At 42.3% G+C, this 13895-nt stretch overlaps 1 protein-coding gene across 1 annotated transcript in view; it reads right to left on the reverse strand.

The window, feature by feature from the left end:
• Positions 1–678: 678 nt before the first annotated feature.
• The window catches only part of LOC130544617 (complement component receptor 1-like protein), a 34627-nt gene continuing 21410 nt past the window's right edge, over positions 679–13895 (reverse strand). Inside the window, exons 7-11 of the mRNA XM_057317048.1 lie at positions 12386–12471; positions 10840–11238; positions 9484–9660; positions 9285–9387; positions 679–1029 (exon numbers count right to left, since the gene is read on the reverse strand). Of these exons, the coding sequence (XP_057173031.1) occupies positions 858–1029; positions 9285–9387; positions 9484–9660; positions 10840–11238; positions 12386–12471 (937 nt within the window). The 3' untranslated portion in view covers positions 679–857. The remainder of the gene's footprint in view (positions 1030–9284; positions 9388–9483; positions 9661–10839; positions 11239–12385; positions 12472–13895) is intronic.

Here is a 13895-nt window from a genome sequence, read left to right on the forward strand (position 1 = left end):
ATAGTTATGATCAGAAGATGAAGCAACATCCTGCTTGATTTCATGAAAAAATAAATGGGCAGATTGAATATATTAGTAGTGTTCTTGAATTTAACACATTATGTTTCTGTCCTCTTAAAAACAAATATAAACAACAGGAAAGCAAGGTCCTAGTCTGTGTTCTTTACAGGTGTAGTCCCAATGTCTAATTATTTTAATAATAACACTTGGTATTATTTGAAACAGTCTATTTATGTGTTTCCTTGTCATTATATTTAAAGATTTAGTTATTGGGGGTGGGGGGAGAAGCCACAAACAGGAAAGGCCGAGGAAGAAGCAAAGAGACTCTCAAGCAGAGTCGGAGCTCAGCTCTGAGCCTGATGTGGTGCTCGATCCTGTGATGCTGAGATTGCGACCGGAGCCAAAACCAAGTGTCTGACGCTTAACTGACCTTGCCACCCAGACACCCCTGTTTGTTATTTTTTTCTCTTTCCTTCTACTCAAGCATGTAAACAACACAAAAGCAGGGTCCTAGTCTGTTTTGTTACAGCTGTATGCCCAGTGTCTAGAACACTGATTGTCACAAAGCAGGTGCTCAAAAAATTTCTCAAAAAGACTGAGCCTAGGAATGAATAGAAGACTGAGGCAAGGATGAAATGCTATCATTTTTGACAGAAAAAATGCCTCAGGATCTAAATTTCCCTCTGCCTATGAAGAATTTCTCTCCATTTGTAGCACACATGACGCTTATAAACATTTATAGGATGATCCCCAAAACTCGTGATGCTCAGATTTATTTCCCCCAGAAACAATCCTTGCAACAAAGAAAGATGTCGATCCAAAGTGAAGATCAACAGAGGGGCAAATATTAGGGAATTTTATAGGCAAAACACACCAAACGGACAAACAAGCAAACAAAACAAGGAGGGAGAGGCCGATCTGAACAGGCATTCCTTGTACTCACGTTCACACACAGGAACACTGTGATTCCAAAGGCTTTCCATTCCAACCAAGACGCAGTAACTAGCAGAACTGCCCTTTAAGTGGAACCTGAGGAACAGAAGCAGCAGTGACTGGGTGAGCGCACCGTTTCTCTCTCCCCTTCTGCCAAAATGCAGTTTATGGCCCAGTGAAATCCCAGGTGGAAAAGCCCAGCTCCCTGGCTTGCTCAGGCGACAGAAGCTGCAAAATCAGAACTTGTGGCAAGATTGCGGTTTCCAGTGAGGACAGAGCAATAATGAGCGTCTCTGGTTGTCGACCTTCAGGAGGTCATCTGTGCCACCTGCCCTCTGACAGCTCCCTGTCTGCCTCTGTAAGGAGCTCTGCTCTCTAGGGCACCGCGGCACTCTCCTCTCTAGTGCACCAGGAGGAAAACAGCTCCTGATTCAAGTTGGTAAATCCAAGAACGGGAGGAAAGACATCAGAGACTGCTGTTTCGGGCCAACACATTTGGAATGTTCCTGAATGACGCCTGTGGCATATCCACAGTATTGATGAGTGAAGCCAAATTATCTAGGAAAAATAGGAAAAGGTGAGCAGAGAGGATTCTTTGGAGGCCCATCCTCCTAAAACATCTGCTTATTGTCAGAGCAGCGCCTGCCTGGATTGCCTCCGGGTCCTTGCTGGGTGACAGATATTAGCTGCCTGCCACGGAGTCCTCGAAATATACTGAGGACAAGTGCTCTGCTGTCCATGCTTTTTACCTGTCAGTGGTGCTGGAACATAATACCAAGGTCATTAAGACTCCCATAAACAGTTCATGACAGAGGGGGACAAGATAGCAGCAGAGTAGGGGACCTCGTTTTAAGGGGTCCCTTGAATTTAGCTGTATATCTATCCAACCATTCTGAACACAAATGAAGTCAACCTGAGATGTAACAAGATTTATCTGGATCTCCACAAGCAGAGAAAGAGCTACTTTTACAAAGTAGGAGGTGCAGAAACTTGAATCAACCGGGGGAAATATCTGAAGATAAGCAGAGGGGGGAGGGAGCCTCCATAAGCCAGCCGCAGGAAAGTGATATAACACCAGAGCAAAAAAATTGGGACCCTTAGAAATCTCCTCTAGTAAGAGGCACCCCCTTCTGAAAAGGGCATGGGGGCAAATAGGGCAGACTTCTAGGCGGATCATTGTGGTGTCAGGATTCCAGGAGACTCAGAAAGCACGGGGGAGTCCGAACTGATAGAGTGCCCAAGCAGTGGAGCGGGGAGACTGGTTATGGTCAACGAGCCCAGAGGACTTTCAGCTCCAGGCACCGTAAACGGAGAGCTGAGCCATAGGGGGACGGCCCTCTGCGTGACCACCGGGAAAAGCACTAGAAGGTTCTGGCTGTCTGACATCCTAGGGGAAATAGAGAACGGCTTGCGCCCATGACAGGGACGGCTCTCAGGGCAGTGTGGCCCATGAGGAGACGCTGGGGACGGCACCCTCGTGAGGTAGGAGCTGTGGAGGAGGGTGCACGCGCGAGCCCACGGCCGCTGGCAGTGTGGAGTCACAGGGCACCGAGGCGCTCGCCGTCCTGTGACTCTCCCAGCAGAGGTGCAGTGGGCACGAATTGCGCTAGTCTGTGGAGTTTGGTACTCACAGAGGTGGAGACGATTGATCTGGAGTATTTGTTGGGGGGAGGGGGACCGCGACATTGTGGCTCCGGTCGGAGATTCCCACACCGCCATATTTGCTCTGAACCTCTAAAGAGGAGCGGACAGATGCCAGGGAACAAAGGCCGGGCAGCCAACCAGCTCACATTAAGCCCATCCCCCTGACAAGGGGCGGGGCAGCTCCACCCAGGCAAAGACAGCTGAGAAGCCGGGCAGCAGGCCCCTCCCCCAGAAGACAGACTGGAAGAGCAGGTGAATGATAAGCTTATTTCCCACAGGACTGTACAACTCCAGCGCCAGGGGAAAATAATATAGGGAGCTCCAGGTGTTCCCTCACAACTCGTTTATACTTCAGGCTAAAATTTTACATTTCTTTTCTGTTTCTTTTCTTATTCTTTTTTCTCCTTTGTAACACTGCTCCCATTTCAAATAGATTCTTATTTCCCAACCTATGTTTTTAAGTCCCTTCTTAACTTTTATTTTTTTCACATATATGTTTTATAGATTTATGCCCCAGACTAGCCTGTTTTTCACTCTAGTCAACTTTATCTTGATATATATGTAAGTTCTGATTTCTTTGCAATTTTGGGATATAGTGTCTTCTAATACACAGACCAGAAATCAAGAAGGAATGGGCAGATCACCCGGCTGTGTCCACCCTGAGAGATTATATTCTCTCTCCCTGCCCCTCACCACCACCCTTTTCCGCCCTCTTTTCTTTTCTATTCTTTTCTCTTTCTTTTTTATTGTTTTGGATCATCTTGGCTTTGGTGGCAGATCTGTGATAGCTTTTGACCACTTTGTATTTTTTCGAAGGTGCATTTTGCTTGGCTCTTGGTTGATATTTTGGACTCTATACATTCCCTCAACCATCCCTCAACAGAATGACTAGGAGGAGGAACTCCCAACAAAGAAAAGAACCAGAGACATTGTCCTCTGCCATAGATCTAATGGATACGGATATAAGCAAGATGTCAGAGATAGACTTCAGGGTAGCAATCATGAAGTCAATAGCTAGGCTTGAGAAAAGCATTAGTGACAATATAGAATCTCTAAGGGCAGGAATGAGCTCTATTCAGGCTGAACTTAAAAATTCTATGAATGAGATGCAGTCTAAACTGGAAACTCTAATAGTCAGTCTAAATGAGGCGGAAGAACAAATTAGTGATCTAGAAGATAAGCTGATAGAAAGGAAGGAAGCTGAGGAAGATAGGGATAGGCAGCTAGTAGCCCATGAGAATAGACTTAGAGAGATCAATGATGCCATGAAACGTTCCAGTGTCAGAATTATTGAGATCCTTGGGGCACCTGGGTAGCGCAGTCGTTAAGCGTCTGCCTTCGGCTCAGGGCGTGATCCTAACGTTATGGGATCGAGCCCCACATCAGGCTCCTCCGCTGTGAGCCTGCTTCTTCCTCTCCCACTCCCCCTGCTTGTGTTCCCTCTCTTGCTGGCTGTCTCTGTCAAATAAATAAATAAAATCTTAAAAAAAAAAGAATTATTGAGATCCTTGAAGGGGGAGACAGAGAGACTAGAAGGTATATTTGAGGAAATCATAGCTGAAAACTTCCCTAATCTGGGGAAGGAAACAAGCATTAGTGTCCAAGAGGCAGAGAGGATCCCTTCCAAAATCCATAAAAATAGATCAATGCCCCAATATATTATAGTGAAGTTTGCAAATCTTAGAGCCAAGAAAGCTATCCTGAAAGGAGTTAGGAGGAAGAGATTTCTTACATACGGAGGGAGGAACGCCAGAATAACATCAGAATTATCCACAGAGACCTGGCAAGCCAGAAAGGGCTGGCAAGATATATTCAGGGTACTAAACGAGCAGAACATGTAGCCAAGAATACTTTATCCAGCAAGGCTGTCATTCAGAACAGATGGATAGATAAAGAGCTTCCAGGACTGGCAGAAACTGAAAGACTATGTGACCACTAAGCCAGTCCTGCAAGAAATATTCATGGAGATTCTATGAAAAAAAAAAAAAAAAGAAAAAGAAAAGAAAGACCCCCAAGAGTAATATAGACCAAAAATTAACAGAGACAAACTATAGAAATAGGGACTTTACAGGCAATACGATGGCACTAAATTCATATCTCTCAGTAGTTACTCTCAGTGTGAATGGGCTGAATGTTCCCATGAAAAGGCACAAGGTTTCAGATTGGATAAAAAAGCAGGACCCATCTATATGCTATCTACAAGAGACTCATTTTGAACCTAAAGACACCTCCAGATTGAAAGTGAGGGGATGGAGAATCATTTATCATGCCAACAGACCTCCAAAGAAAACTGGGGTAGCAAGTCTTATAGCAGATAAATTAGATTTTAAACCAAAGACTGTAGTAAGAGATGTAGAGGGATGCTATATCATACCTAAAGATTCTATCCAACAAGAAAACTAAATAATTTTAAATATCCATGCCCCCAACATGGGAGAAGCCAACTACATAAACCAACTTTTAACCAAAGTAAAGAATCATATTGATAACAATATATTAATAGTAGGAGACATCAACACTCACAGCATTAGACAGATCATCTAAGCAGAAGATGAACAAAGAAACAAGAGCTTTGAAGGACACATTGGACCAGATGGACTTTGTAGATATATACAGAACGTTCCATCCTAAAACAACAGAATACTCATTCTTCTCGAGTGCACATGGAACTTTCTCCAGAGTAGATCACATACTGGGTCACAAATCAGGTCTCAACTGGTACCAGAAGATTGAGATTATTCCCTGCATATTTTCAGATCACAATGCATTGAAACTGGAACTCAACCACAAGGGAAAATTTGGAAGGAACCCAACCACTTGGAGGTTATAAAGCATCCTGCTAAGGAATGTATGCACCAACCAGGAAACTAAAGAGGAACTTAAACAATTCATGCAAACCAATGAAAATGAAAACACATTGGTTCAGAACCTATAGGATACTGCAAAGGCAGTCCTCAGAGGGAAGTATCTAGCCATGCAAGCCTCTCTCAAAAAATTAGAAAAATCCCAAATGCAAAAGTTAACCTTACACCTAAAGGATCTGCAGAAGGAACAGCAAATAAAGCCTAAACCAAGCAGGAGAAGAGAAATAATAAAGATTAGAGCAGAAGTCAATAAACTAGAAACTAGAAGAACAACAGAACAGATCAACAAAACTAGAAGCTTGTTCTTCGAAAGAATTAACAAGATAGAGAAACCTCTGGCCAGACTTATCCAAAAGAAAAGAGAAAGGACCCAAGTTAATAAAATCATGAATGAAAGGGGAGAAATCACAACCACTACCAAGGAAATAGAGACAACCATTAGAACTTATTACCAGCAGCTACATGCCAACAAACTAGGCAATCTGGAAGAAAGAGATACATTCCTGGACACTTATAAACTATCAAGATTGAAACAGGAAGAAATAGACCATCTAAACAGACCAATAACTAGCAAGGAAATTGAAACAGTAATCAAAAACCTCCCAAAAAAGAAGAGTCCAGGGCCAGATGGATTCCCAGGGGAATTCTACCAAATATTTAAAGAAGAAATCATACCTATTCTACTGAAGCTGTTGCAAAAGTAGAAACGGAAGGAAAACTTCCAAACGTGTTGTATAAGGCCAGCATTCCCCTGAACCCAAAACCAAAGACCCCATCAAAAAGGAGAATTACAGACCAACAACCCTGAGGAGCATGGATGCCAAAATACTCAACAAGATCCTAGCCAATAGGATCCAACAGTACATTAAAAGGATTATTCACCAGGACCAGGTGGGGTTTATTCCTGGGATTAAGGGTGGGTCAACATTTGCAAATCAGTCAATGTGATTGATCACATTAACAAAAGAAGAGTCAAGAACCATATGATCCTCCAAATTGATGCAGAAAAAGTATTTGACAAAATACAGCATCCTTTCCTGACTAAAACTCTTCAAAATATAGGGATAGAGGGAACATACCTCAATATCATAAAAGCTATCCATGAAAAGCCCACAGTGAATATCATTCTCAATGGGGAAAAAATTGAGAGCTTTTCCCTTAAGGTCAGGAACACGACAGGGATGCCTAGTCTCACCACTTTGTCCAATATAGTACTGGAAGTCCTAGCCTCAGCAATCAGACAACAAAAAGAAATGAAAGGCATTCAAATTGGCAAAGATGTCAAACTACCTCTCTTTGCAGATGACATGATACATTATGTGGAAAACCCAAGAGACTCCATGCCCAAATTACAGGAACTCATACAACTATTCAGCAATTTGGCAGGACACAAAATCAATGCACAGAAATCAGTTGCCTTTCTATACACTCGAATGTGAAAGAAGAAAGAAAAATTAAGGAATTGATTCAATTTACAATAATAACAAAAACCATAAGATAGCTAGGAATAAACCTAACCAAAGAGGCAAAGGAACTATACTCTAGAAACTACAGAACACTTAATGAAAGAAATTGAGGAAGAAGACACAAAGAGATGGAAAAACACTCCATGCTCATGGATTGGAAGAATAAACATTGTAAAATGTCTATGCTGCCCAGAGTGATCTATGCTTTCAATGCCATCGCTATCAAAATACCATCAACATACTTCACAGAACTGAAACAAACAATCCTAAAATTTGTATGGACAAGAAAAGACCCTGAATTGCCAGGAGATTGTTGAAAAAGAAAACCAAAGCTCGGGGCATCACAATGCCTGACTTCAAGCTATATTACAAAGCTGTGATCATCAAGACAGCATGGTACTGGCATAAAAACAGACACATAGGTCAATGGAACAGAATAGAGGCCCCAGGAATGGACCCTCAACTCTATGGTCAACTAATCTTCAACAAATCAGTAAAGAATATCCAATGGAAAAAAGACAGTCTCTTCAATAAATGGTGCTGGGAAAATTGGACAGCCACATGCAGAAGAATGAAACTGGACCATTCCCTTACACCATACACAAAGATAAACTCAAAACGTATGAAAGACCTCAATGTGAGACAGGAATCCATCAAAATCCTAGAGGAGAACATGGGCAGTAACCTCTTCAACATCGGCCACAGCAATTTCTTTCAAGACATGTCTCTAAAGGCAAAGGAAACATAAGAAAAATGAACTTTTGGGACTTCATCAAGATAAAAAGCTTTTGCACAGCAATGGAACAATCAACAAAACCAAGAGGCAACCCATGGGATGGTAGAAGATATTTGCAAATGACATTATGGATAAAGGGCTGGTATCCAAGATTTATAAAGAACTTCTCAAACTCAACACCCAAAAAACAAATAATCCAGTCAACCAAAGGGCAGAAGACATGAACAGACACTTCTCCAAAGAAGACATACAAATGGCTAACAGACACAGAAAATGAATGTTCAACATTGCTAGCCATCAGGGAAATACAAATCAAAACCATAATGAAATACTACCTTACACCAGTTAGAATGGCAAAATTAACAAGATGGGAATCAACAAGTGTTGTCGAGGATGTGGAGAAAGGGGAACCCTCTCACACTGTTGGTGGGAATGCAGGCTGGTACAGCCACTCTGGAAAACAGGATGGAGTTTCCTCAGGATGTTAAAAATAGAGCTACCCTATGACCCAGCAATTGCACTGTTAGGTATTTACCCCAAAGATACAGATGTAGTGAAAAAAGGGGCACATGCACCCCAGTGTTCATAGCAGCATTGTCCACAATAGCCAAACTGTGGAAGGAGTCAAGATGCCGTTCAACAGATGAATGGATAAAGAAGACGTGGTTCATATATACAATTGAATATTACTCAGCCATCAGAAAGGATGAATACTTACCATTTGCATCGACGTGGAAGGAACTGGAGGGGATTATGCTACGTGAAATAAGTGAAGCAGAGAAAGACAATTATCATATGCTTTCACTCATATGTGGAACATAAGGAATAGCGTGGAGGCCCACAGGGGAAGGGAGGGAAAACTGAATGTGAAGAAATCAGAGAGGGAGACAAACCATAAGAGACCATGGAATCCGGGAACCAAACTGTGGGTTACAGAAGGGAGGGTGGTGAGGGGATAGGGTAACAGGGTGATGGGTATTAAGGAGGGCAGGCGTGGTGATGAAAACTGGCTGTTATACACAACTAAGGAATTGTTGAACACTACACCAAAAACTAATGAAGTATTATATGTAGGCCATTTGAACATAATAAAAAAAAACCAGTTTGTGATATTACTTGAAATATGACAGTCAGGTTCATGCTCCTTCAATTTGGCCTAATTCTAATCAGATGACATATAATTAGATTGAAAAACACTCCTATTCACTCTTTCGTTCCTGTTCCAAATTCCACTATTGATTGGTTTGAAATTTTCTCAAAACAATCCTTGCATGTTACTTATCTTATAAATAACTGTCTTTGATATGCCAACTTTGTTTAAACAAAGGCTCTGCAATATTTATCCCTTCATGCCTACAAACTACTTTTCATTCATACATGTAATGTTTCCCCTAAATATTCAAGATCTGTTGTTCTACTTCTGCTGGTCAACAGTGTATTTACCATTTTCCCTTCTGAAGCACCTGTTCATGGTTCTATCTGGATCCTACCATACTTCCCAGTCACTGTGTCAGCTATTAGTCCTTTCTGGTACTTCTTTCCATTAGGCAGCTTGCTCTTTAGCTAGACCCCCTTTGTCCCCGGTGTCAGGATAGCAGCATCGAGTACTGAGTCCCTGTCTCTCTGCCAGGTCGCACTCACCCCTCATCACAAACGAAGGACACTTTCGCCCCAAGCTGGAAATTAGGTGGAAAGAGCACACGGCCGTTAGGGAGTTGTTCCAGGAAGTCGGCACATGATTTCACTAGGAAAACAACAACAACAACAACAACAAACAGAAGTAAGACTGTCATGTGAGGACCAAAAGGATTGATCTGCAAACAGATGAAGGTGTAGGCACCTGCACATCTCGGGGCTGCTGGGCTCCAGTTTCCCTGGGGCGAACAGCGCAGAGAAGCAGCCCCTTGGAGATCATAGCCGGGCTCACAGCGGTAGAACACTTCCTGCCCAGGGGAAAAGTTGGCCTCGTTGCCTGCGGTGTGCTTACCATGCAGAATTTCTGGAGGTGGCTGACATACTGTGGAAAGAACAGGGGCGCAGTACCAGTCAGTTATGCGGAAATGCCTTTTGCTACATTCTAACCTTTCCGAGGCATTACAGACTCATCAGTAAAGGGTTCAGGTGTAACAAAGGAAATCAAATGATACTCCTACCCTCTCCTTTTACTGTTATGGAAGTTCACAATATAGAAGGGAAATCATATGATAATTGTCTTTGTCTGCTTGACTTATTTCACTTAGCATTATCTCCTCCAGTGCCGTCCATGTTGCAGCAAATGTTGAGAATTCGTTCTTTCTGATAGCTGAGTAATATTCCATTGTATATATGGACCACAACTTCTTAATCCAGTCATCTGTTGAAGGGCATCTCGGTTCCTTCCACGCTTTGGCTATTTTGGACAATGCTGCTATGAACATTGGGGTGCATATGGCCCTTCTCTTCACTATGACTGTATCTTTGTACTATGAGAAACAAGCTGAGGGCCTCAGAGGGGAGGGGTGTGGGGGAATGGGATAGACCAGTGATGGGTAGTAAGGAGGGCACGTATTGCATGGTGCACTGGGTGTTATACGCAACTAATGAATCATCGAACTGTACATTGGAAACCGGGGATGTACTGTATGGTGACTCACATAATATCATAAAAAAACATTAAAAAAAAAAGAATATAGAAGGGAGGCAGCCAAAGTGCTCCCAGCTAGTAAGAGGCAGACTATTCAAACTGCGTTCTTCTGGGCACAAGGTCAGATGCATGACCAGAACCCCAGGGGCACTTTCTCTAGTGCTGGCTGGTCAATATGGAATTATTAGCCTTACTGGAAAGGAGTGCTGTGCCGAATAGGTGAGTTAAGGCATTTAAAGTGCTTATTGCCCAGCTGACTGGGAGGTGCCCCTCAGGTGTCAGGATAGCTGAGCGATACTGGAGCTGGTATTTTGCCCTGAGGATTGCTCTATACGAGAGTCCCAAATGTCTCCTTCTTCGATTGATGAAGCTCCTGCTTTCAAAGGGAAGGCACGTATCCATAAGCACACAAACGCACACACACACGCATACTTTCTTAATTTCATGCTTCATCGCACAGCACTAACTTGCACGGATCACCATGCATCCTTCTCCCAGAACAAACACTGATCTCCTGATCCTCTTGCAACCCATGCCCTTTGTCCGTGCCTTCATAGCCGCTGTCAGACTCACCCCTAGAGCAGCTTGGCAGCTCTGGCCCCCATTTGTTTTGGGCTTGGCATTGCACGCTGGACGGTCCTTTCAGGACAAAGCCGGGCTCACAGGTAAACCTCACGATTTCATGTAAGGAAAATAAGGTTTTGTTCTCAGATACCCTTATTGCATGTTCGATGTCTGGAGGTGTGCATTTATCGGGTATGATGCACCGAGGGGGAGGGCCGCTCCATATGCCAACGCGATTGTCTTTGCTGGTGCAATATATTGAGGAGCTGCCCACAAGCTCAAACAGCTTCTTCCCTCTCGGTCCAGGATGGCAGCGATAGGTCACCACGGTTCCATATGGAAACGATTCTCTGCCGCTGCTAAAGAATTTTCCATTGGCAATGGCTGGGGGTGGCGCACAAGGAATAGCTGGGAAAAGATATGGCAACTTAAATAATGGTGAATCAAAATACTTAGTCCGAGAAACGCAATGAGTAGAACAATTTTACATTTGTTATTAGTTTTTAATCTTTATTAATATGTAGATACATTTTTACAAGTTGTGATTTCCATGGGTGTAATAGCAAGCCTTCTGCCTTTCCTACTTACCCTACTCCTCAGGAGCATATGCATTTAAAATAATCCACATTCCATTCATTTTAGATAGCTCTTAGATCATATTATTACACCATAGTGTGCACAGTTTTCCCCTACTCATTTTCATTTGCCTTCTTCTCCTTCTTCTTCTTCTTCTTCTTCTTCCTTTCCCCTCCTCCTCCTTCCCCTCTGCCTCCTTCCCCTCCTCCTCCTCTCTTTTTTCTTAAGTAGGCTCCAAGCCCAGTGTGGAGCCCAACATGGGGCTCAAACTGACAACCTTGAGATCAAGACCTGAGCTGAGATCAAGAGTCAGACACTTAACAGACTGAGCCACTCAGGTGCCCCTGGATGTATTTCTTCTAATTCTGCATGGCTCTATTTTATGTTTCTTAAGCAATTCTCTATAGTCATTTTTTAACATGACTCTTCCCTTCTAAGGTTTCCAAACCATAGTTGGAAACATTTAGGTTACTTTAACATTTTGCTATTATAAAGAATGAAACAATGAAAAGTGTATAATGAACTCCTTATAAAAATCTGTGTTTATTTCCCAAGTGTAAATTGTAAGAAGTGGGTCAACATATATGCCCAATTTGAGGCTTATGGTACATGGTGCCTTTCAAGAGGTTTTGTGGAACTCTAAGTAAGTGAAAGTGTTGATTCATCCACAGCTTCACCAACCTTGGAGAGTATCACTTTAAAAAATCTTGACTAATTTGCCAAGCAGAAGGATTGTTATACTGGGGGTAGCACAATCAACATTACTCCAAATTAATTGAAGGGAAACAAAAGCTTGAAGGCTTTTATGCATTTAAATCCCAGATTCAGAAAAGGCACAACATAAGGAAAGAGTTGCCAGAAACCCCGTAGGTATCGAGGGATAGAATGCACAAAAGGAATTCAATTAAGATTTGTATAACTTTAGGGGGAAACTTAGAATCTATTGGTAAAGGTAATAGGAAGGAGCATTTCAACTCACTCTCACAAATCGGTGGGTCGTTATCCCAGACGACAGTGTTGTCTGAGATGACGCATGCAATAGAGGTCTTACCAATAAGTCGGTATCTAGAGGGAAAGAAGAATGAATGTTATTTTCTCTGTTCATTCTCCTTCTCAAATTGCTGCTTACAAGAGATTGCAATCTTGGAGAAATCGGAAGGACAATTTCCATTTGTCATAGTACTCTCCCTTTCCCAAATTGTAGATCTTTATTTGGACTTAAATTTTTTATTCAGGGCTTCTAAGCTAAATGGGCCCTCTCCTCTTTATTACTTTAAGCTACATTTTTGTTTCAACCTAAAGTGTTGAAGACTCATCACACTAGAACCAAAGGAAATCTGAGCAGAACAAAAGAGGTGAACACGGATTTCATATTGATCCCTCTTACACTGTTGGTGGGAAAAAAAGGTGGTACAGCAACTTTGGAAAACAGTGTGGAGGTCCCTTAAAAAAGTTAAAAATTGAGCTACCCTATGATCCAGCCATTGGACTACTGCGTATTTACCCTAAAGATACAGACGTAGTGAAGAGAAGGGCCATATGCACCCCAATGTTCATAGCAGGATTGTCCACAATAGCTAAATTGTGGAAGGAGCCGAGATGCCCTTCAACAGATGACTGGATTAAGAAGATGTGGTCCATATATAGAATGGAATATTACTCAGCCATCAGAAAGAACGATTACACAACATTTGCAGCAACAGGGACGGGACTGGAGGAGATAATGCTAAGTGAAATAAGTCAAGCACAGAAAGGCAATTATCATATGGTTTCACTCACTTATGGAACATAAGAAATAGGGAGATCGGTAGGAGAAGAAAGGGAAGAAGAAAGGGGGAGCAAACAGAAGGGGGAATGAACCATGAGAGACTGTGGACTCTGGGAAACAAACTGAGGGCTTCAGATGGGAGGGGATGGGGTATTGGGATAGGCTGGTGATGGGTATTAAGGAGGGCACATATTGCATGGTACACTGGATGTTATACACAAATAACGAATATTGGAACATTACGTCAACAACTAAGGATATACTGTATGGTGACTAACATAACATAATAAAAAATTACGATAAAATTAAAAAAAAGAGAGAAAAGAAAATGTTAAAGGCAGACATTCTCAGTTAGCATGCCACAAACTGTTCAACGTGAGCCATAAAACTTGGGAAATTTAAATTCCCCTCATTGAGAATGTCTTGCAAAACTATAGTAGAATATTAAAACCAGGATATTGACATAGGTATAATCCACCAATTTTATTCAAACGTCCTCAGGTTTGTTTATACTAACTTGTGTGTGTGTGTGTGTGTGTGAGGGTACTTACATCTATTCAATTGTTTATACAGACTATTTTTAAGAGGGGTTTTAGGTTCACGGTAATATTGACCAGTAATAGTTACCATATACTCCCTTTCCCTACACATGCATACCTTCCCACATTATCGACATCCCCCACCAGAGTGGTAGAGTTGGTTGCAATTGATGAACCTACAT

The sequence above is a fragment of the Ursus arctos genome, unplaced genomic scaffold (assembly GCF_023065955.2).
Source record: "Ursus arctos isolate Adak ecotype North America unplaced genomic scaffold, UrsArc2.0 scaffold_228, whole genome shotgun sequence".
NCBI lineage: Eukaryota > Metazoa > Chordata > Mammalia > Carnivora > Ursidae > Ursus > Ursus arctos.